The sequence below is a fragment of the Crinia signifera genome, chromosome 5, assembly GCF_055691185.1.
Source record: "Crinia signifera chromosome 5, ASM5569118v1, whole genome shotgun sequence".
NCBI classification, from domain to species: domain Eukaryota; kingdom Metazoa; phylum Chordata; class Amphibia; order Anura; family Myobatrachidae; genus Crinia; species Crinia signifera.
Genome location: NC_139221.1, coordinates 211,703,576 through 211,727,259, shown reverse-complemented (window position 1 = coordinate 211,727,259; position 23,684 = coordinate 211,703,576). Strand labels below are relative to the sequence as shown.

At 49.3% G+C, this 23,684-nt stretch overlaps 1 protein-coding gene across 1 annotated transcript in view; it reads right to left on the bottom strand.

The window, feature by feature from the left end:
• CDK13 (cyclin dependent kinase 13) overlaps positions 1 to 13,022 on the bottom strand; it is a 37,510-nt gene extending 24,488 nt beyond the window's left edge. The window contains exons 1-2 of the mRNA XM_083188508.1: positions 10,822 to 13,022; positions 1,601 to 2,179 (exon numbers count right to left, since the gene is read on the bottom strand). Of these exons, the coding sequence (XP_083044634.1) occupies positions 1,601 to 2,179; positions 10,822 to 11,783 (1,541 nt within the window). The 5' untranslated portion in view covers positions 11,784 to 13,022. The remainder of the gene's footprint in view (positions 1 to 1,600; positions 2,180 to 10,821) is intronic.
• Positions 13,023 to 23,684: the final 10,662 nt, after the last annotated feature.

Sequence of the window (23,684 nt, the reverse complement as noted above, 5' to 3'; positions counted from 1 at the left end):
CTAAGAAACGTTTCCTCCTCAGTGAATGAACACGGACATTATGGCCATAAAATTTGAAATATCTTCCAATATGTGGTCACGATATCTGATGGTTTCTGCTTGTCGTATAACAATGTCTGTCAGTCTTACAATGTACTGCAATGCTTTGGTCTCAGTATGTGACAAACCAAGAAAAGGCATCAATCAGCTTCACCTGGCCCAGGCACTAAAGGTTTCCATGTGCCAGGAGACTATGCAAGCACATGGTAGGACAGGGAGATGTTGGCTGATATAGGTTACTTTCTGACACATTGGTGTCACAGCTCTGGAAACCACAGTATTCCACTAGTTTGGGAATCTTGAGGTAAAAATAAAATTAAAAAAAGCCTTTACTATTTGGGGTTATGTATAAACTGACTGTAAATGTGGTCTGCATTGTCCAAGTAAATTAGCGCTTTACCTGCTAGAACTATAGAGATTATACATTTTGGTGCTACAATGCTTTGACAAAAGTTATTTTTACTGTAGTCACTATTACTCAAACAAAATATGTAATTAAATATTTGCCTCACTTCTAATTGGCTATATCTGAACAAGAGCCTTGAACAACAAGGTTTTTCGAGCTTAATTCACTCATTTAGTTAATTTTTTATTTGTATATGTAAACAATTATATAGATATTGGTTTGATACCAAATGAAAAGAGAGACCCACTGGAAAATTAGGCTGGACAGCTTAATCATTCTTTGTAAAACCGCTCCAACATCACGGTTTGTTTAGTTAAAATAAATAAACAGAACGCTATTTATGTGGACTAAAGGTGTGTACACACGGCAGGATATGCCGTGAGATGCGAGTCCCGATACGATCAGATCGTATCGGGACTCGCATCGCACGGCATGCATGCAGAGGGACAATTTAGACTATAGTGCAGACCTGCACTATATAGTCTTGGCTGCCCTCTCTATTTCACTGCGGGAGCGCGCATCGGGCTTGCAAGCCCTAAGAAAAGCATGCAATATGGCTTCCGATGTTCACTATATCGGCAACATCGGAAGCCATATCGTCCCGTGTGTGCACACTATTAGTAAAAAACATTTGTGTGTTAAATTTCTGTATCAGTGATATAATGTACACTTCACATACCATAAGGAATGCACCACACCAACATTTTATATAAAACCCTTAGAAACTGTACTGTGTGTGGAAAGGATCAGCTCCTCTCCGAGGAAAAGATCTACTCACAATAGGAGACTTAGCAGACCAAGATTGCACCGTGAAGGCTCACTAGCTTCATGGGAGTAGGCTGGTACAACACATATAGGCTCTAAAGCACATGCGCTTAAATTAAACCCCCTACACCAATGTTAATCATTTATGCATTCTATTAAAAAGTGAAAGTTTTAAATTTGAATACATTATGGCATGATAATTCTCAATACAACACTGAAATTGCAAGAAATGATTACTTGGCTAAGACCACCTGATAAATTGCTGCAGGGTAGAGAGAATTCTGAGGACTTTCTGCTCATAACAGGTTAGTTAAAGGGGAACATAAAAGCATAGAACACTATGAAACAACATGAATGGAAAGTTGTGCAATCCAATAACTTGTGATTTACCTGTTTGCATCAAGTGAGAGAGGAATGGGAAGAGGTAGCGATGAAAGTGTAATTGGGGACAACCCAAAACTCTTAGCTTTCTCAATGCCAGTTGAACCAGCCTTGTGTGCTTTGATCTTCTCTTTCTGAGGCGGTACATTCCCTTTAACAGTATCGGTCTTATTCACCCTCCCACTGGACTTGGCTGTTTTATCTACATTTAAGTTAATGTCCACAGCTGGTGTCTGATTCAATGACTTGACCATGGCTTTATCACTCTTTGCTGAAGGGGAAGGGGCAGTGTCTGTTTTCGTTTTCTTCTGCTCCTTGGCATGGTTTGCTTGTTGGGTATTGCTGGCAGCCTCTGAATGTCCCTTAGTAGGAGTGGAGGAGCTGGAAGCTTTTGCTAAGACTCTGGCAGCCTCGGCTTCCCTAGCTTTTTTGTTCTTGTTTAACTCTGCAGCTAGACTACTCTTCAGAGTCAGTGTGCTAGGGGAGATGCTTGACTGCCTACTCCTAGACCTCGAAACTCTGTGTCTACTACGAGACCGAGATCGTCGTTGCTTGTAAGGACTTCTGCTACGTGACCTTGCAATCCGCCTGTTGGAAAGAAAACAAGCTGTTTACTACTCCATAAATTACGCAGATACAAAACATGATGCTCTATACAACTTTTTACTGTTTAGTGTGATGTGTCTACAATAATACAAAACTCTGAGGCTAAAAACCGCTGAGGAATATAAAGAGAAAACAAAAAAATTGGTAAACATTTTTCCCTATGCTCAAAGTGATAAAATGGAGAGTGATGAACTACCAACCAATCAGCTCCTAACTGCCATGTTACAAGCAAGGTAGATGTATGAAGCAGTGATAAGGGAGAAGTGATAAAGTGCCTGGTACTTTATCACCGGCCAACCAGCTCCTGACTGTTACTTTACAGGTTGGGTTTAAAAAGGAACAGTTTGGAGCGGATTGGCCAGTGGTACCAGGCACTTTAACACTTATCCTCCCTTATCACACCTTCATACATCTACCCCTGGGTTCTAAAAATGACAGAGCGTGATAAACAACCAGCTTGTATCACTTTATGAAGGTCTACTGAAAATTATTGTGTACATATTTAGGGCTATACTCATAGGACATGTTATGAACTATGCTAACTACACATTAAATGGAATATATTTAGAAAAGTCAGATTTAGAAAAACTACAACAATACTAGCTGCAATTAAGTCATTGGCTGCACATTTTAAAATAATTTTACACCTTAAAAATTAAAATAATATATATACACACACTTCATATCACAAAGAAAGAGTAAGAAAACCCTAATTAATGTATAGGAGATCAGATTTGTTGTACTCAAAAGCATACAGAGTACAGGGAATCATGGACACATTCTGATGGCGTGCTGGGGCATAGTTTACCCCATGAGCTGAATTACGTAAGAAGTACTTTACAAATGATTCTTTAAGCTCCATAAATTCTTTAAGCTTAATAAATTCATACCATGTCCATTCTTCTGATTACTTTACTGTTGTTAGGGGGAATAAATTTGGGTATCCGGTCTACATTCACTAGGTTGACCGCTAATGGTAGAAAGTGATTAGGCCGACAGTGAGAAAAGGTGACCATTGGGAAAAAGTACAACATCTCGCCAACCTCTATGTCCCTGGGATACTTTCACTATGTCAAGAAGCATTAGGTCAACATGGGTTAGGTTGACAGGGTCATTAGGCTGACAAGCATTAGGTCAACATGGGGAAGGACGACAGTCAAAAGGTCAACCATGGGGCTTTTCACCTTTTTTTTGAGCCGACATGTGCCGACAGGCGGTATTTCATGCCCTACCATCCACTAGGGCAGAATAAAAAAAGTGTGCTGAGCAAAGCAAGCGCAGCGAGCCATGCAAGGGGACGCGGTGCTACATTTCAGTGTCCACTGTGTCGACATTCAGGACAAACGTGAAAACCCCCAGGTCAACCTTTTGACTGCCAACCTTCCCCATTTCGACATAATGCTTGTGTAGACCTTCCATTATGTAGACCTAGTTCATGTCTATCCAATGATCCATACCCATGCTACCTTGCAGATGGAGAGACATTCAAACAGACTAAAAGGCCCCATACACTAAACTGATATTGATTTGATACCTTGGCAACTGCCCGCTGGGAAGTTGCCAGGCTCCCCAGCAGCTGGACCGCATACGATACATCGTATGTCGTCCTTTTGCATGCGTTCCCATTTCCAGCTGCAGGGAGGCTATCCGAGTCGGAGGTCAGATGTTCAGCACTTCCAATCTCCCACTCCGATGCGCATGGTGCCACACATCCGATTGGATGTCAAATGCATGCAGGCTGGTCACTTCACCCGATCGCTCCGCCCAATCCATCAGAATTGGGTGAAAAGGAGCCAATAGTGTATAGTATGGCCAGCTTAAGCAAATCACACATTGCAGAAGGCTAGACAGTAACTGAAGCACTGTTTTTCACCATTATATTTGATTACATTATTATTGCACCAAAGCAGAACATTATACAATATAAAGATTATACTATAGATTAGAACACATAGAAGTTGATGGAAGACAAGAATCACTTGTCTGCCCATGCACATATCACACTTAGATTATTTGTCTACCAGCAAAAGTTAACCCTACCAACATAATTTTAGATTGTAGAAAGAAATTGGGGTACCTAGAGAAAATCCACGCAAGCATGGGGAGAATATACAAACTCCATACCGTAAGGGCCATGGTGGAAATGGAACTGGCAACTTCAGTGTTGTGAGACAGTATAGCTAACCATCACACCATCCATGCTACCCACAATACATTTAAGGATAACACTTTGATTTTCTTAATTTTAGTATTTAAAATGTAATCTAAAATGCTGTACTACACCCTCCATTGCATCAATCCAAGATAATGGAGGTTATGGTTAGTTCAGTGGTTCCCAAACTTATTTAAATCACAGCAATAAGCAGTAATTGTCTTATTGAGAAATTTAGAAAAATATATTAAAGTAAATTGCGTTTAAGTGATGCTTATATTCAATTATGTTATAAGGGACAGGATTTGCTTCTGTTTGTCCACATATTTTATGAGTGGGAACCACAAGCACTGGTTTTGTCTATTACATTGACCATAAATAATTTTAATCTAAGGCACCCCTGCAAGAGTGCCAGGGCACACAGTTTAGGAACTAATGGTTTATGCACTAGGTCAGGGGTAGCCAACCCGCGGCTCTCGAGCCGCACGCGACAACACTCTTTTCACACAGCAGGTGGCACCCCCCTCACTGCACAAACAGTGGGTGACTGCACAGCGGGTGCCTGTGTGCCCATCTGAACCTGGGGGCCTGAAGTTCAGTGCCCCAGGTTCAGATTGGCAGAAAAAAAATAACTGCAGCATCTTAACTGTTATACTTGCCTGCAAAAGTAAACAATAAAACATAATCAGGCTGCCAGGACGCCCACTTGCAGATTGAACAGATCCCAACTCTGCTGCCACTGGACCCTCTTGGGGGTCCTCACTGGAATCTACATTGCACCCTCTTGGGGTAACCGGACGTACTGGGTACATAAGAAAGGTAATTGTACCTAAGGCTATGTAAGTAGGGTCGGATCTGTCTGTGTGTCAACATCTGTCTTTGTGTCCATGTTCTACTGCCAGCGTCAGTATTTCAATAACTGTCTGTGTATCAGCAACCATTTGTCTGTGTCTGCCAGTGTCTCAGCATTAGTGTGTCAGTTTGAGCGTGTCAACGTCTGTCTGTGTATTAGCATTCATGTCTCAGTGTCTGCCAGTGTGTCAGCACCTGTGTGTCAACATCTGTCAGTGTGTCAGCATCCATCTACCTATCAAAATCTGTGCGTCACTTTCATCATCTGTCTGCGTCTATGTATAAGTGTGTCAGTGGCTGTCTGTATAGCATTGTTAGAGTCCCCTATATATAACTGCTAGAATAACCTATGAGGTTGGGCTGTAAGTGAAGCAGAAGTTTATTATGTGAATCTGGCTTTCTCAATGTATTTTAGGAGTTGGTTTTAGGGTGGGTACACACTGGTCTAGTGTGTACCCACGATATCATTAACAATGTGTGCTCCCATGGTCATCACTTCCCCCTCCCCCGTCATCTGTTCATGTAGTGACATTTTGCCTATGCCATTTAGGACTAGGTGTGTATCATTCAGTGTGTATGAATGATGAAACAAGATGGTCACTGGTAAAGAAAACTATATATTTAATGTATTTCAAATTGTTCATTCCGGAGCTCTGGAAAGTTCAAGGGAAATTGTTAACGATATCGTTAACTGAGCATATTGTGTACTCTGCTTTAGTCTATAATAGAATAAGCACATTTGTGGTTTCAGACTTGTAAATACATTGATACATTATAAAACCAGGCCTCACATATTGTTTCACATTTTCAAATACATCATCTGAGGCTATCTGCAGCAAAAGTTCCAATAATAACAGGTGCCGGACAGTTTCCTGACAGTCATTACCCTGACATTGAGATCCCGACAGTTAAAACCTCGACACTTGGGGTCCCGACGGTCACCGGCTATTCTCCCTCATGGGGGTCCCACATAGAGGGAGAATAGAATAGGTGGCGAGCGTAGCGAGCCACCGTGCCCGCAGCATGGCGAGTACAGCGAACCCGCAAGGGGCTTTGTTGTGCTCGCCATGCTGTCTGAGTCCAGCCAGTCAGGATCCCAACATCGGGCTAATGACTGTCGGGAACCCGACTGTCGGGACCATATACCACACCCAAGCAACCAACATGGATAATGACAAAGGGGCTTATATGACCTCGCTATAAACAACAACTATACATACCACACATTGCATAATACACAGTCCAAATAATCACCATAAGACACCAATGCTGCCCCTTATACCACTGCTAGCTGTTGAGGCCGAGACCTAGGTACTGAGGGGCAGATTTATTAAGCTTGGAGAAGAGATAAACTGGAGATAAAGCGGAGAAAAGGTAAAAGGAGATAAAGCACCAGCCAATCAACTCCCACCTGTCTTTTTCAAACACAGCTGATTGGCTGGTGCTTTATCTCTTCTCCAAGATTAATAAATCTGCCCCTCAGTGACAGCACGTACAGAACCCCCAGTACGGGGCGACAACATGAGGGTCAGGCGACATGATGACATGATATATAACAGTGCTGAGTGACAGTAAGTGGGTCAGGGCACGGAGTACATAACACTGCCGGTTGATGGAATGGGGGTCAGGGAACAGGGTATATTACACTGGATAACGGTACAGGAGTCAGAGCAGTGGGCACAAAATTGCTGGGTGACAGTATGTAAGTCTGGGCAAAGGGTACAAAACATAGCTGTGTGACAGGATGGGGATCAGGGCACAGGGTACATAGCACTGCTGGGTGAAGTTACATTGGCCAAGGCACATAGCACTGTTGGGTGAAGGTACCAAGGCAGCACACTGGGTACATAGCACTGCTGGGTGACTGTATGGGTACCAGGGCAAAGGGTACATAGCACTGCTGGGTGACGGTATGGGGGCCAGGGCACAGAGCACTGCTGGGTGATGGTTCTGGGGTCAGCGTACATAGCACTGCTGGGTGACGGTATGGGTGTTAGTGGTTTATGGTATAGCGGAGAGAAGCATGTTATGGTCGACCACACTTAGTTGAACCCGTCTAGTTAGAAGCCTACAGATAGTCGACCACTTTTAGATCGACGGTAATGGAACCAGAGCAACGCCAGCACTTTTTTTATGTGGTGCCGAATGTCACAGGGGTCCCCATGGACACTGTATATGTGCAGTGTCCACTCGCATGGCTCGCTGCGTACACCATGCTTCGGACGGGGTGCCTCGGTATGCTCTGCACACTATTTTAATGACACTTTATGTCCACTTGAATAGTAAAGTATGAACCAAGACGACCTGTGACATTCAGCACCAAAAAAAAAAAGAGAAAAAACTTGTGCCGGCCACATTAGTGTTCATTCGAGCACCCATGCAGTTCCTGTTCCCTGCCTGGGGTGTCGCTGTCTGCTGTGGTGTTTCTAGCAAAGGTCTGGTTTGCATGTCAGTGCTGATATACAGGCCACACTGTGCTAGAAGCACTACAGCAGACAGCAACACTCCAAGCAGGGAGGAGGAACTGCATGGATTTTCAAAGATCATGTGACCATCGATCTCGCTGGCATCTAACTTCTGTTACTGTCGATCTAGTGGTTGACTATCTTTAGGCTTCTAACTAGATGGGTTTGACTAAGCGTGGTTGACCATAAAACAAAGTACATAGCAGTGCTAGGTGACGGTACGGGGGGGCAGGGTACAGAGCAGTGCTGGGTGACGGTACGGGGGGGGGACAGGGTGCATCGCAGTGCTGGCTGACGGTACGGGGGGACAGGGTGCATCGCAGTGCTGGCTGAAGGTACGGGGGGACAGGGTGCATCGCAGTGCTGGCTGACGGTACGGGGGGACAGGGTGCATCGCAGTGCTGGCTGACGGTACGGGGGGACAGGGTGCATCGCAGTGCTGGCTGACGGTACGGGGGGACAGGGTGCATCGCAGTGCTGGCTGACGGTACGGGGGGACAGGGTGCATCGCAGTGCTGGCTGACGGTACGGGGGGACAGGGTGCATCGCAGTGCAGGCTGACGGTACGGGGGGACAGGGTGCATCGCAGTGCTGGCTGACGGTACGGGGGGACAGGGTGCATCGCAGTGCTGGCTGACGGTATGGGGGGACAGGGTGCATCGCAGTGCTGGCTGACGGTACGGGGGGACAGGGTGCATCGCAGTGCTGGCTGACGGTACGGGGGGACAGGGTGCATCGCAGTGCTGGCTGACGGTACGGGGGGACAGGGTGCATCGCAGTGCCGGCTGACGGTACGGGGGGACAGGGTGCATCGCAGTGCCGGCTGACGGTACGGGGGGACAGGGTGCATCGCAGTGCCGGCTGACGGTACGGGGGGACAGGGTGCATCGCAGTGCCGGCTGACGGTACGGGGGGACAGGGTGCATCGCAGTGCCGGCTGACGGTACGGGGGGGGGGACAGGGTGCATCTCAGTGCCGGCTGACGGTACGGGGGGACGGGACAGGGTGCATCGCAGTGCTGGCTGACGGTACGGGGGGGACAGGGTGCATCGCAGTGCTGGCTGACGGTACGGGGGGACAGGGTGCATCGCAGTGCTGGCTGACGGTACGGGGGGACAGGGTGCATCGCAGTGCTGGCTGACGGTACGGGGGGACAGGGTGCATCGCAGTGCTGGCTGACGGTACGGGGGGACAGGGTGCATCGCAGTGCTGGCTGACGGTACGGGGGGACAGGGTGCATCGCAGTGCCGGCTGACGGTACGGGGGGACAGGGTGCATCGCAGTGCCGGCTGACGGTACGGGGGGACAGGGTGCATCGCAGTGCCGGCTGACGGTACGGGGGGGGGGACAGGGTGCATCTCAGTGCCGGCTGACGGTACGGGGGGACGGGACAGGGTGCATCGCAGTGCCGGCTGACGGTACGGGGGGGACAGGGTGCATCGCAGTGCCGGCTGACGGTACGGGGGGGACAGGGTGCATCGCAGTGCTGGCTGACGGTACGGGGGGGGGGGGGACAGGGTGCATCGCAGTGCTGGCTGACGGTACGGGGGGACAGGGTGCATCGCAGTGCTGGCTGACGGTACGGGGGGACAGGGTGCATCGCAGTGCTGGCTGACGGTACGGGGGGACAGGGTGCATCGCAGTGCTGGCTGACGGTACGGGGGGACAGGGTGCATCGCAGTGCTGGCTGACGGTACGGGGGGACAGGGTGCATCGCAGTGCTGGCTGACGGTACGGGGGGACAGGGTGCATCGCAGTGCTGGCTGACGGTACGGGGGGACAGGGTGCATCGCAGTGCTGGCTGACGGTACGGGGGGACAGGGTGCATCGCAGTGCTGGCTGACGGTACGGGGGGACAGGGTGCATCGCAGTGCTGGCTGACGGTACGGGGGGACAGGGTGCATCGCAGTGCTGGCTGACGGTACGGGGGGACAGGGTGCATCGCAGTGCTGGCTGACGGTACGGGGGGACAGGGTGCATCGCAGTGCTGGCTGACGGTACGGGGGGACAGGGTGCATCGCAGTGCCGGCTGACGGTACGGGGGGACAGGGTGCATCGCAGTGCCGGCTGACGGTACGGGGGGACAGGGTGCATCGCAGTGCCGGCTGACGGTACGGGGGGACAGGGTGCATCGCAGTGCCGGCTGACGGTACGGGGGGACAGGGTGCATCGCAGTGCCGGCTGACGGTACGGGGGGGGGGGGACAGGGTGCATCTCAGTCCCGGCTGACGGTACGGGGGGACGGGACAGGGTGCATCGCAGTGCTGGCTGACGGTACGGGGGGGACAGGGTGCATCGCAGTGCTGGCTGACGGTACGGGGGGGACAGGGTGCATCGCAGTGCTGGCTGACGGTACGGGGGGGGGGGGGACAGGGTGCATCGCAGTGCTGGCTGACGGTACGGGGGGACAGGGTGCATCGCAGTGCTGGCTGACGGTACGGGGGGACAGGGTGCATCGCAGTGCTGGCTGACGGTACGGGGGGACAGGGTGCATCGCAGTGCTGGCTGACGGTACGGGGGGACAGGGTGCATCGCAGTGCTGGCTGACGGTACGGGGGGAAGGGTGCATCGCAGTGCTGGCTGACGGTACAGGGTGCATCGCAGTGCTGGCTGACGGTACGGGGGGACAGGGTGCATCGCAGTGCTGGCTGACGGTACGGGGGGACAGGGTGCATCGCAGTGCTGGCTGACGGTACAGGGGGACAGGGTGCATCGCAGTGCTGGCTGACGGTACAGGGGGACAGGGTGCATCGCAGTGCTGGCTGACGGTACAGGGGGGGGGGGGGGACAGGGTGCATCGCAGTGCTGGCTGACTGTACAGGGGGGGGGACAGGGTGCAGTGCTGGCTGACGGTAAGGGGGGACAGGGTGCATAGCAGTGCTGGCTGACGGTACGGGGGACAGGGTACATACGGTAGCAGTGCTGGCTGACGGTACAGGGGGGGGGGGGGGGACACAGGGTACATAGCAGTGCTGGGTGACGGTACGGGGGGACAGGGTACATAGCTGTGTTGAGTGACAGGCAACAGGGTACACAGCACTGCTGGGTAAAGGTGCGGGGATCAGGGTACATGGTACACAGCACTGCTGGGTGACGGTACAGGGATCAGGGTACACAGCGCTGCTGGGTGACACTATGAGAGGCAGGCCGCTTACCTGGTGCCCGGGCTGTACGGGCGGCGGACAGGAGATGAGGACGTATCCGTTCTGTCAAACGTCCCGTAGGTGGGGGAGCGGCGGCCCTGCCGATGTCCGCCATAACCGTGGTTTGGGGAACGAGCAGGGCTGGCGGGTTTCTTGCAGTGGTTTGCCTGGGAAGAGGCCCGGAAGGTCCGCTCCTCCCTGTAGGCCTTGGGCGGCTGCTTGCTGGGCGCCGCGGCTTCTTCCCGTTTAGGCCTGAATGAGGCCGCGGCCCTGAGTTCTGTTCTCTTCCCGGCCTCCTCCTGAGGCCTCCAGGGCGGAGCGAGTAGTAGAGGCTCCGGAATCAGCAAGTTTCCTAATCCCAGTCTGTTCCTCCTGTCCTCGGGCCGGCCTTCCTCCTTACGCCGGTGCCCGGGTTCCGGCCTCCTGCCGCCCCGCTTCCTCCTGCTGCCGGCCTCCGTGGCCCCGGCCTGACGTAGTAGAGGTAGCGGGCGCTGCACAGTGGGCGAGGGGCATCTATCAGACGCCGGGGACGGCATGAAGCCTAGCTCCAGCAGCGGGGCCCCCTGAGTGACCGGGCCCGGCTCTCCCCCTGACAGGGCGCCCTCTGACAGCGAGCTCACGTCGTCATACTCCACCGTGGCAGCCGGGGCCCCGGTCTTCCTCAGCAGTCCCCTCCGGTCCCGCTCTCTCTGCCTCTTCTTCCTGTCCCGGCGTCGCCTCGGTCCCCGCGGTGCGGCCGGGACCTCTCCTTCCTCCACAAGGCCCATGGCTGAGACCAGCGCCGCCTGATCCTGGGGCCTGCGCTTCTTCTTCCTGTGCCGGTCTTTCCTCCGCCTTCTCCCCGAGGGATCTCTAGGCCTCCCACGGTGCCCTGACACTGAGGAGGCCGCAGAAGAGGAGGTGGAGAGGGCCGTGGCTGGGGGATGAGGGAGGGCTGAGCTCCCCGGCATCGGGGGGCATAGAGGAGAAAACATCCCTCCACCCTGCCTCTGTGCACCCCGTGTACCGGGCCTGCTGCTCTATGTCCCCCCACCCCCGTGTACCGGGCTTCCCCCGTATACCGGGCCTGTTCTGAGTGCCCCCACCCCCGTGTACCGAGCCTGCTCTGCGTGCCCCCACCCCCGTGTACCGGGCCTCCTGTGCCCCCGGGGTCGCTGCTCTCACCACTGTGCACTTTAATAGTAGCAAAACTTCAATATCCCTGTGTGCGATCTCTCTGCGATAGGGGGAGACCTGCAGAAATAAACAGGTGTCTGTGCAAATATATTTATATATAGATAGATATAATAATACTATGTGACATATATTACCTATGTGCTATGTCTGTCCGTCCTCTAATACTCATGGGAAAAAAGTGCACTGACCTTCCTATAAATGACGGAGAAACACATGTTGTGTAAATATATTTAAGAGAAGCTAACCCATTTACCGAGAATCATTAGATCTAGGTACAACGGAACCCAAAACTAATACATGGGACGCAGGGCTATCTGCACTCTGCCCTAACATAGCTGACACTACACACAGGCAGGAATTAGTTAAAAAAAAAAAAAGGGAAACAAACAACTTTCCAATGTAAAAGGAGTATTTAAATGTGCCCTCATTACACAAAAAAGTCAGCCCATGATCAGACCTGGCGACCTATAAATAGTGTAATCCGAATACCATCAGGAAAATAAAGCAAATTGGAAAACAGTCTTAACAATCCTCCAAGTTCCTATGTGATTTGAAGGAGCAGGGAAAGTCTCTTCCTGATGCTGAAGTTGCAGCTGGCATGTCCCCAGGAGAGAGAAGGCAGCTGTAGTAGTGGTTCTGTATATGTCACCCAGGCCTGAAACTAGCTAAACAAGGAAGTGCAGCCGGTTCCATAGTCTTCTTCACTTCTCACATCCAGCAATTACAAACCTTCAGCCCTTCAACACATACATACACCTCCCACTCCAGCACATGGCAGGGAGGGGACTGGTGATCAGAGAGGACATTCACAATCCATAATGGCAGAGGGGAATACAACCCAGCAAGTCCGACATCTTCTTATCCTTGTAAGCGGCAATGAGTTGTCTTGTGGGCCTGTCCCTTCTGTTGTAGTTCTGAACTCTGTCATGTAATATTATTCCAGAGTAAGACTGTAGATGGCACACAGGAGGAGAGGAGAGAGATTGCATACGCAACTCTTCAGCATTAGCTTCTAGTCTGCTTTACAGGCAGGGACAGCTTTGGCATTAAGTATTATTATCCCACCCCCCTTACATATCTCCACCTCCTTCTCTTCTGCCTGTTTTATATGTCTGTTTTCAGTTTCACTAACTTGATTTGGCAAAACGGTCACTGAAGAAATAATCTGAAAATAGTGTATTTGCTTGGTATATAGGTAATGATGCTTTAACGTGTACACCACGTGCATGCCGAAAGTCAGGCCTGGGGGCCAATTGCGGCCCTTGCTGTCATTTCAAGTTCCCCGCAGCCTCCAGCTGGAAGCGGCCAGAGCATCAGATGTGGGAAGCACAGGACACTAAAGGTGGGGCTCCGGAGAGCACGCCTTTACCTTACTGTCTGCTGCAGTGAGGAGGTGCCGGCCGCCACAGTCAGATGTGTTTGGCGTCCTACCCCTGCTGCTTCAATCGTATATCACCATACTCCAGAATTACAGTGACAGCATTGTTTGGGGAGGGGGGGGCAGCAAGGGGGAAGCTTGCTACCATAACATGCAGAGCGGAGGAGGGCAGCAGCGGGAGCCCAAGCATCTCCTGTCCTTGCAGTGCCTGCTTTGCCTCTCCTTCCTCTGGCTCACACTAGGGGCTAGGAAACATACAGAGAAGGGAGGGGTCAGAGTGGGGGACATACAGTGAAGGAGGGTCCGGCTGGGGGACATACAGCGATGGCCATTCAGTGAAGGGGGAGAAGGGGCAGGCTGGGGGACATAGAGTGAATGGGGACAGAGTGGGTTACATAGTGAATGGGGGTCATACAGTGAATGGGAGTCATACAGTAATGGAGGGTCAGGCTTGGGGACATACAATGAATGGAGGCACTGATGGACATTAAGAGAAGGGGGCAGGCTGTGGGACAGAGTGAATGGGTGCAGAGTGGGGAACATACAGTGAATGGGGGACATACAGTGAATGGGGGCAGGCTGGGGGAAATACAGTGAAGGGGCAGGCTGGGGGACATAGAGTGAATGGGGCAGAGTGTGGGACCATTCTGATGTGATTAATGATTCAAAGAATGTCAGGCTGAATGGTCGGCCCCCCACATTTTCCGGACCCCCACAAAAAGTTTGGACACCCCTGGTGTACACTAATAAAACCTCACCTTTTTCCATCCTGCTTGTTTATGCTTGCAACATGTGTTGAGTCCTGGGCTTTGGATACTTACTGTAATGTACCTACTAATTCGCGTTTTCTAATTTATTCCAGATGTCTGCGGGTGCGGCATAATGGCCCAAACGTCAGTATACCGTCATCAGAATCCCGACCGCCAGTACTACGACAGGGGGTAAATGCAAAGAAGCCACTTGAGGGCTCACTGTGCTCATCATGCTGTGGGCTGTTGGTAGAGTGTTGCAGTGTTTGATAGTGATGTTAATTCACACAATTTGATAGTTAACCAGACCGTTGGTTTATTAGCATACAAAGACAACAGTGGTTAATGCGGAAGATGTTCTGGAGCAGCAGTAACTCACTCATATGTATAACAGGCTGGTACAGTGAATGTACGGTAGTACTTATCAGTATACGTCATGCAGCTGTGATAAGGTGGCCTCTAGCAGTATGAGATGGCAGGCTGCACATCCGTGCAGAATGACTCCCATTGGAAGGATTACATACCGCCCAATGCTCTCCATCCCGCTCAGACAGTGCGACGCACGCTTCAGGAGGAACTCTCCAGCACACTCCCGGAGGGACCGCTCTCTCATCAGTCTCCGCTTCACAGATACTCCAACAATATAGGGTAAACACTAGACCAGCGGGTCCCAACCTGGGGTACTTGTACCCCTTGGTGTACTCTGCAGACCAATTGAGGGTACTTGAAACTAAGGTACTTGTGGAGTATCACGGCTCCCACGATGCCCATCATATGCAAAAAAATCGCATCGCATCGCATGCGATTTGTTTGCTTGTGATCGCATACAATTTTGCACTGAAAAGCATCCAAATGCATTGGAATTAGTATTAAACATGTTCAATGGCCCCCAACTGGCATTTTTGAGGCTGTACCACCCCCACTATCAACGCGAACCCGAAGCGTGGCGAGCGCAGCGAGCCCGCGAGGGGCGGCGGTACGCGTCCTACGACCTTTTCATACCCCCACTATCCACGTCGGCGTGGAGTTGAGAATAGAAAGTGTGGCGAGCGCAGCGAGCCCGAAGCATGGCGAGCGGACGCGGATACCTTCACAGGTATACGCGTCCCCTCACGGGCTTCACAGGTGTCCGCTGCGCTCGCCACGCTTCGGGCTCGCTGCGCTCGCCACACTTTCTATTCTCAACTCCACGCCGACGTGAATAGTGGGGGTATGAAAAGGTCGTAGGATGTGTACCGCCGCCCCTCGCGGGCTCGCTGCGCTCGCCACGCTTCGGGTTCGCGTTGATAGTGGGGGTGGTACATCCTCAAAAATGCCAGTTGGGGGCCATTGAACATGTTTAATACTAATTCCAATGCATTTGGATGCTTTTCAGTGCAAAATCGTATGCGATCGCATGCGATCAAATCGCATGCGATGCGATTGCATACGATTTTGTAAAAAAAACGGCCAAAATCGGTAAAAATCGCATCGCATCGCATTCCACTATATATGGCATGCGATGGGAGATGGGTGATACTCCACAAGTACCGAAACTAATATTGGTAATGGCTGATGAAGAAGTCTCCTGATGGCAGAAGAAGTCTTCCATTGCCATAGATAAAAAGGAAGAAAAGGAGATTGTGCTGCGCTTCTTTTGAAGTAGATAAAAAACTTTTACTAAGCAACAAATATATAAAAAAAATTACATCTAAAAATAATAACAACATAAAAAGGTGCATTTCTGTAGAGCCAATTTGTCCCAAAATAAGTGGAAAAAGCGTCTCTCTTTATCCTGGGAGCAATATGCACATTCCTTCGGTGTATTTATGGCAAGGTGGCTTTCCTTTGTGGTGAGACGGCAGTAAGCTGTATGATGTCAGCTGGCTGGTTATGTCTGTCTCCCTTAATGCCAGTTTATGCAAAGGTCGTTCCTGGAGAGTGTTAGAGAGTTGCACAGTAGTTGGTATAAATGGGGGTATGGCAGATGAGCTGTAAGTCCAAGTGAGGGTGATCGGGATCCCAAAATTGCAAATAGCACCTCTCCACCAACGCATTTCGCTGTGATATACACAGCTTTTTCAAGGTGGCCATTGAAATTAACTACATTGCGTCACTTTGGTTCCGTTTTCAGCGTCATCAGCGTCTTATTGTGCTTTTGCCTGACCAGCAATCCACTGGGAGCTACCAGCACTGCCCCTAGAGATCATCTGCCCTATGCTGTCACAGGTGGAGAAAGCAGCCGCATTAATCCTATGGGCTTTAGCAGGAAGCCACAGAGACAAAACAGAGCCAGCCAGAGGGACCAAATTCCTGGCGGCACACTAGTCCGCTACTCCTCAATATAATGTCATGCCTGCTGCTCACATCCACTTTACTCATAATTACTGTTTATATCTAAAATTGAGAGGAGGGGCTACTCCTAAATAAATAGCCTAATCCAGGGGTATGGGAGAGAAAAAAGGTTGGGAGCCGCTGCACTAGAGGATGCATACCTGGTGTAATGCATACACAGGAGACAGGCACTGAGTGCACTATATTCCAAAATGGGCTGTGCTCTCCACAAGTTCTATTCTCTCTCTATGTGGGTTGTGGAACCCCACTATGTAGAATAGCCCCTGTCAGTCTTGAACCCAACTGTTGGGCTATCATCCAGCCCCTCAATCTCTGCATATGCTTCTTTGGCGGACTTGGGGGGGGGGGGGGGAATGGACCAGACCCCAGAACGTCCGACTGAAAAAACTCCATTCATGAACTCTATTCCGGAGCTTGTAGTATCTGGTGGGTATGCCTGTCCAGGGGTGTTCCATCTTAGGGGGGGCTATAACAGCTTTCACCTGGAAGATGGGGAAGGAGAAATGACAGCCCCATATAGTCCGGACTGGTTGTTTATTTTTGAAAATATGTTTATTCAGGTTCAAAGAAATAATATACATTATTAATTCACATAGAATAAATTCACATGAAGTCAATATGGCAAGATAGTTGACATATACAATGAAGGATATCACAACTTAGAGGCAATCCATCCGGATATAACAATATACAATAGGAAACATTAGCAATATCCTCATCATTGGTGTGAGAGAAAATTGAGTATAATGAACTGTTATTTTCTAAATTAGTTTTCAAGAACATGGGTGTGTGTGTGTGTGTGTGTGTGTGGGGGGGGGGGTATGGCATGATATTTATGACAGAAGTATATTCTTTTAATTGCAAGTTATATTAGTGTAGGGTAGACACAGTTAAAACATGGAAAAGCCAGGTATAGTACATAGAGTAAATTTCAAACCATATATTGCTGCTGACTGAAGTGTAGAGCATCATTCAATTAGGTATCAGGTGAGATAACTGACGTCTTGTCAAAGGGACATAAATGTGTCCATTTCAAGTTTCATAGTCATCAATATGTATCTCAAACAGGGTAGTTGGTTTGCTTTTGATAAATGGTCCACATATGTGATAAAATCGGGAAAAGGGGGTGTCTGAGTATATCATATCTGTCATAATACATGTATTTCAGAAGCAGAGAGTCTACTTCCAATATAGTCGGCACATGTGCCACAATCTAAAGGTGCCCCTACACGTTACAATTATTGTATACAATATTGTATACAATATCGCATCTCATCGCATCTCGATTTTGCGATGAGATGAGATCTAGTACAAAAAGTATGTACAGCACATACTTTTTGCACTAGATCTCATCTCATCGCAAAAATGAGATGCGATGAGATGCGATATTGTATACAATATTGTATACACTAATTGTAATGTGTATGGGCATGTTAAGTATTAAGGATTACTTTCTTTGCTACAAAAAAATTATCGCTAGAATTGCTATGAAATAGGTCGGGGAGGAAGGGACCACGTATCAAAGTTGGCAAAAAGTAATGGTAGGAGACAAGGTGGACGTTCAACAGGAATTTATAGTTGATGTAATAAATAAGCTTTTACCAGGAAGGAATTAGAATGGTGCCCACATTTGAGACAGGAGCCACTTTCCTCAGGAACATAGTGGCTGTGTTGATGTTGAGAAATGTACGCTCTATGGAGCATTTTAACATGACTTCCTGGATTGTCTTATGATAATAATTATATAGTACAGGCTCCCAGGTTCCCTGGCAGATCATGTTAACCCCTGGCATAGCGGGTTAACCCCATAGAAACAAGCTTTTACCCCTGGCAGAGCATGTTAACCCCTGGCAGAGCATGTAACCCCATTGGCAATGAGCATGGCATCAAACCTGAAACCCATAGCAACAAGCATGTAGGTAAGCAAAACTTATGTGGCATAATATGTAATTATGGCATGTGGTATGTAATAGGCATAATGTGTAATGAGCATTACGATGTTTGGTATGATGGGTAATGTGGTATATGTAATGGGCATTATGGCGTGTGTAAATTTATGGTGCGTGCCTTAGGCATGCACTGTCCCTATTTTTAGTTTGTCTGGCTCCTACATTTTCATCCTGGCTCCTAGATTTTAAAGACATTTTTCGAGCCCTGGCGTAATGTGTAAGGGGCAAGTATAAAGGGGTCTACTATTGTGTTGCATAATGTGTATCGTGTGGTACACTACACTCAAGGAGACCCCCCATTTATGTGTCCACACCCTCTTCTGCATGGCCACACCCATTTTTCCTGAGTGCGGCCCTCGAACATTTGCTGGAAGTGTTAAGCGGCCCCCCAGCTGAAATTATTGCCCACCCCTGCTCTATAGAGTGCGTATAAATGAGATAAATCGGGTAGGAAATTAGAACTTGTGTAAAACAGTAAACAAGTGGTCCCAGTGGACCATGTTGAATGCCTTTTCGGTGACAGTATCGCCACTGGAGCGTCTGACATGCCCCCAAGGAGCGCTGTATCACCGACAGCACTCTCCTATATTAGTTACTGTGTTTCGGCTTATTATGAATCCTGTTTGGTCAGAATATATCAGGGTGGGTAAAAGAGTTTGGTACTTGTTTCCTAGAAGGGCGCACATCGTGGGCATCGCATGTAAATCGCATGCCATTATAATGGCATGCGATGCGACCGATGCGATGGCCGCAATTTTACATAGAAATGAATGGTAAAATGTAAATCGCGTCGGTCGCATCGCATGCGGCCAAAAAATCGCATGCGATGCGACCGACGCGATTACCGCGATTTTACATAGGGAACAATGTTAAATGGCCCAATTGACCCGGTTTAACATAGGGAGCAATGTGAAATGGCCCACAGACCCCAAATAACCACCCTGAAGTGTGAAATGTCCCCCCCCCCCAATTGTTAACGCCACCCCACGATCAACCTCAACCTGAAGCGTGGCGAGCGTAGCGAGCCCGCGAGGGGCAGCGGTACGCATCCACCGACCTTTTCATACCCCCACTATCCACGTCAGCGTGGAGTTGAGAATAGAAAGTGTGGCGAGCGCAGCGAGCCACCGAGCCAGAAGCGTGGCGAGCAGACGCGGAATACGAGCCCGAAGCGTGGCAAGCGCATGCGGAATACATGTTAAGTAATCCGTGTGCGCTCGCCACGCTTCGGGAGCGTGTTCCGCGTGCCCTCGCTACGCTCGCCACGCTTCGAGCTCGCCACGCTTCAACTCCACGCCGACGTGATAGTGGGGGTATGAAAAGGTCGGAGGACACGTACCGCCGCCCATCGCGGGCTCGCTACGCTTCGGGTTGACGTTGATCGTGGGGTGGCGTTAACAATTGGGGGGGCCATTTCACACTTCAGGGTGGGTATTTGGGGTCTGTGGGCCATTTAACATTGTTCCCTATGTAAAATCAGATCAATTGGGCCATTTAACATTGTTCCCTATGTAAAATCACGGTAATCGCGTCGGTCGCATCGCATGCGTTTTTTTGGCCGCATGCGATGCGACCGACGCGATTTTTTTCCTTGCGATGCCTAAGATCAAAATCGTGGGCGCCCTTCTAGGAAACAAGTACCAAGAGTTTTTAGTCTTTCCGCTAGTGTTTTTGTAAGAATCTTATAATCTATGTCCAAAAGTGATATTGATAAGCGGTATGAGCTTGGGTCAGAAAGGTCACGTCTGGGTTTGGGGAGAACATTGATCGTAGCTGCATTAAAAGGAGGGGGGGGTCTTTTCATTGTTTAAAATGGGATCAGTGCTCAAAGTGGAAATTTAAAAGTGGGAGTATCGAAAAGTAAAGGAATTAGTTATGCGTCCGCCTCTGGGAAAAGGGTGTGTGGCCTAATGGAAAGAAGGCGTGGCATTACACATTATACCACACATCGTAATGCCCATTGCACATTTTAGCGAACTTCGTAAAACAGATTACACATAAAGCCACATGCCGTAATGTCAATTACACATAAGGCCACACGTGATGCTCATTACATACTATATAACAAACTGTAATGCCCATTACATACTATATAACAAACCGTAATGCCCATTACATAGTATATAAAACAACGTAATGCCCATTACACATTGGGCCACACACTGTGATGCCCATTACATACTATAAAACACACCAAAATGCCACTTACCTACATGCTCATTGCTAGGGACTTCATGCCCGATGCCATCAGCTTCATGCTCGATGCCAAGGGTCTTCATGCTCATTGCTTGGACTGATATTGCTTGTTGTTAAGGGGGACTGAAATTGCAGCCATTACTCCCCTCATAGCGAGGCACAGCTGCCCCTGCTACCCCAGCCGCTATGACAACAACTTCAAGCAGTCCCGGCAGCTCAGTGCTGCCCACTGCCCAGGGCTCCGCTAGGACGCTAAGGGATGGTTTTTGCGCTTCTATTTTCAAGTCTCCCGCTGGACCACGAGCCAATAGGAGCTTTCGGGCTGCTGCTCCTATTGGCTTGTGGTCTGACGGGAGACTGTGAGCAGGGGTTATAGTATGGAGGTGGTCAAAGGGAGGTGTGAGGTGGGCACAGGGGATTGTGAGTTGAGGGGGGAACCAGGAGGGATGAGGGGGTACAAGGAAATTGTGAGGGTCAAGGGGGTCACAGGGAGTGGTAGGATATCTGTCAGGTCACCCTAGCGGGGGGGCTCTAGGGGATGCTTATCACGGGGTACAACACAGGGGAACTCACAGAATGCAGGGACACACCTTAATTCCCCCCACCCCCCACATCTTGATCATAATTCTGCGTTACTCACCACTGTGCATTGCACAGATCCAGCGGCAGTGGAGAGAGCAACAGCAGGCAGGGCATGATGCACCTACACAAGCAGTTGCTCCTATCAGCAACAGCACCTCCTGCTCCTCACATCCACTGAATGAATGGCAGCTGGCCAGTCTGCAGCATTCGATCATGTTCCGCTGCTCCTGGCTTACAGCACTCAGAAGTGCCTGTTAACGGGAATGCAGGAGTTGGGACACACCTGCCCAGACGTCGAGTGTCTGAAGGACAAGGGGGGGTGGGACTGTACACACTAGCCATCCAAGTGCCTGAGAGAGTGGTGGATGGCCACGCACACCAGCTGTATGGTCCTGAGAGGGGGGGGGGGAGAGGAATGCATCAGATCAGACATGCTGGGTGCCTGAGGCAGGGGCTGGATCAGACATTGCCGCCAGGCGGCTGCATGGTGTGTGGGGGGGAGGGACACAGTCTCCGGGTGCTTGAGCGGATGTGGGGAGGCAGGGTGCATGGGGGTGAACTTACCTGCAGTGTCCCTGAGCAGTGGGGGGGGGGGGGGGAGTGTGTGAAGGCCCACTTCGAGCACTGACTGGAATTATATACTTTCGCCACTGTAGGGGCTATCTTAGGTGCTAATAGCTTAAAATATTTAGATCCATCTAGGCCTCGAGCCTTGCCAGGTCTCAACAAGGCAATGGTGGATAGTACTTCTTTGAGGGAGATTTCCTCACCTAAAATGACAAGATTCAGGAGATAGTTGCACGAGTGGTAAGTCTTCCAAAAATTGAGAAGCTACATTGTCATTAGAAAGGGGGTCCGGCAGAATATAGAGAGCCATAAAAGAGATTTAAAGTTTGGGCTATTTGAGTGTTTGATGTCGTGACAGGGCAGCGTAATAGGTGTATAGTTGAAGGGGGGTGATATCCTTTTAGTAGGTTTGAGAAGAGTCTACACAACTTATTACCATATTTATGGAATTGAGCATTAGAGGCACATGCGTAAAGGAATTCAAATTTAGTAAACAGGCCTTCTAAGGTGCCAGTTGGTAGTCCAACTTGGTAGTAGGGGAGGGGAAGTCTTTGTAGAGGTGAAATTTAGCAGTTGCAGCTTGGGTAAATTCATGGGTTATATGCTTCTTTTGGTAGGCAATCTTGGAGACTTGCCAGAACAGAGGGGGGACAGACTGGGCTGTAGGAGCATTGTCCAACACATAGTTATCCCATCTCTGTAGAACCACTGACTTCAGAGATTCTGAGGTGGACATGGAAGCGCCAAGAAATAAAAGTGCTTTTTTTTCTGGAGAATGGCGTAATGATAGCCAGATCACCGAATGGTCAGAAATTGTGATCGGTTCAATGTGGGAGAATAGTATTTTAGGAAATAGGGAACTGGAATTAAGAATGTAATTAATCCTAGATAGGGTACCAGTAGCTGCCGAGAGGCAGGTGTAGTTTTTTTCAGTAGGATGGAAGATGTGCCAGCTATCCAGGAGGTCTGAGTGGCAAAACTGAACATCATTTACCTAAGAAGGGGGACGCATAGGTTATACCTATGGGATTGTAAAGGGGTCCCAAGGATCGCCTGAAGCCTTTGAGGCTCCCTCCTGCTTAGCACAATAACAGCAGAACTAACAACATTTAGAGCACTACCCAAGTGGAGACATTCCCAGCCTATATTTATTATTATTTATTTATTTGCAGTTTCTTATATAGCGCAGCAGATTCCGTTGCGCTTTACAATAGTAGACAGTGATAAAACAAACTGGGTAACAGACAGGCTTGGTGGTTAGAGGGCCCTGCTGCAAACTTACAATCTATTAGGTATATAGGAGCGAAACACAAGGACAGGCATCAGTAATAGCATAGCAGTCCCAACAAGTTACAAGTCCAGAAGGGAAGCTATATAATACATAAGTGCCTCAGAGGGTTATGCGTGTAGAACTTAAATATGATAGGCTTGCCTGAAGAGGTGAGTTTTCAGGGAACGCTTGAAAGTTTGGAGGCTAGCGGAGAGTCTAATTGTGCATGGAAGGGCATTCCATAGGATGGGAGCAGCCCGATGAAAGTCCTGTAATAGTGAATGGGAGCTAGTGATCCGCTCAGATGAGAGACGCAAATCTTGTGCAGAGCGGAGTGGTCGAGATGGGAGATATTGTGTGATAAGTGCAGAGATATATGCTGGTGCAGTATGGTTAATAGCTTTATATGCAAGTAGAAGTGTTTTATATTGAATACGGTAATATACAGGCAACCAATGGAGGGACTGGCAGAGCGGATCAGCAGACGATGAGCGTCTTGCAAGGAAGATCAGCCTAGCAGCAGCATTTAAAATGGATTGCAGTGGTGAGAGTCTGTTCTTGGGAAGTCCAGTTAGGAGACTATTGCAATAATCAATGCGGGATATAATGCGTGCATGGATAAGAGATTTAGTAGTGTCTTGTGTGAGATACGGTCGTATTTTGGATATGTTTTT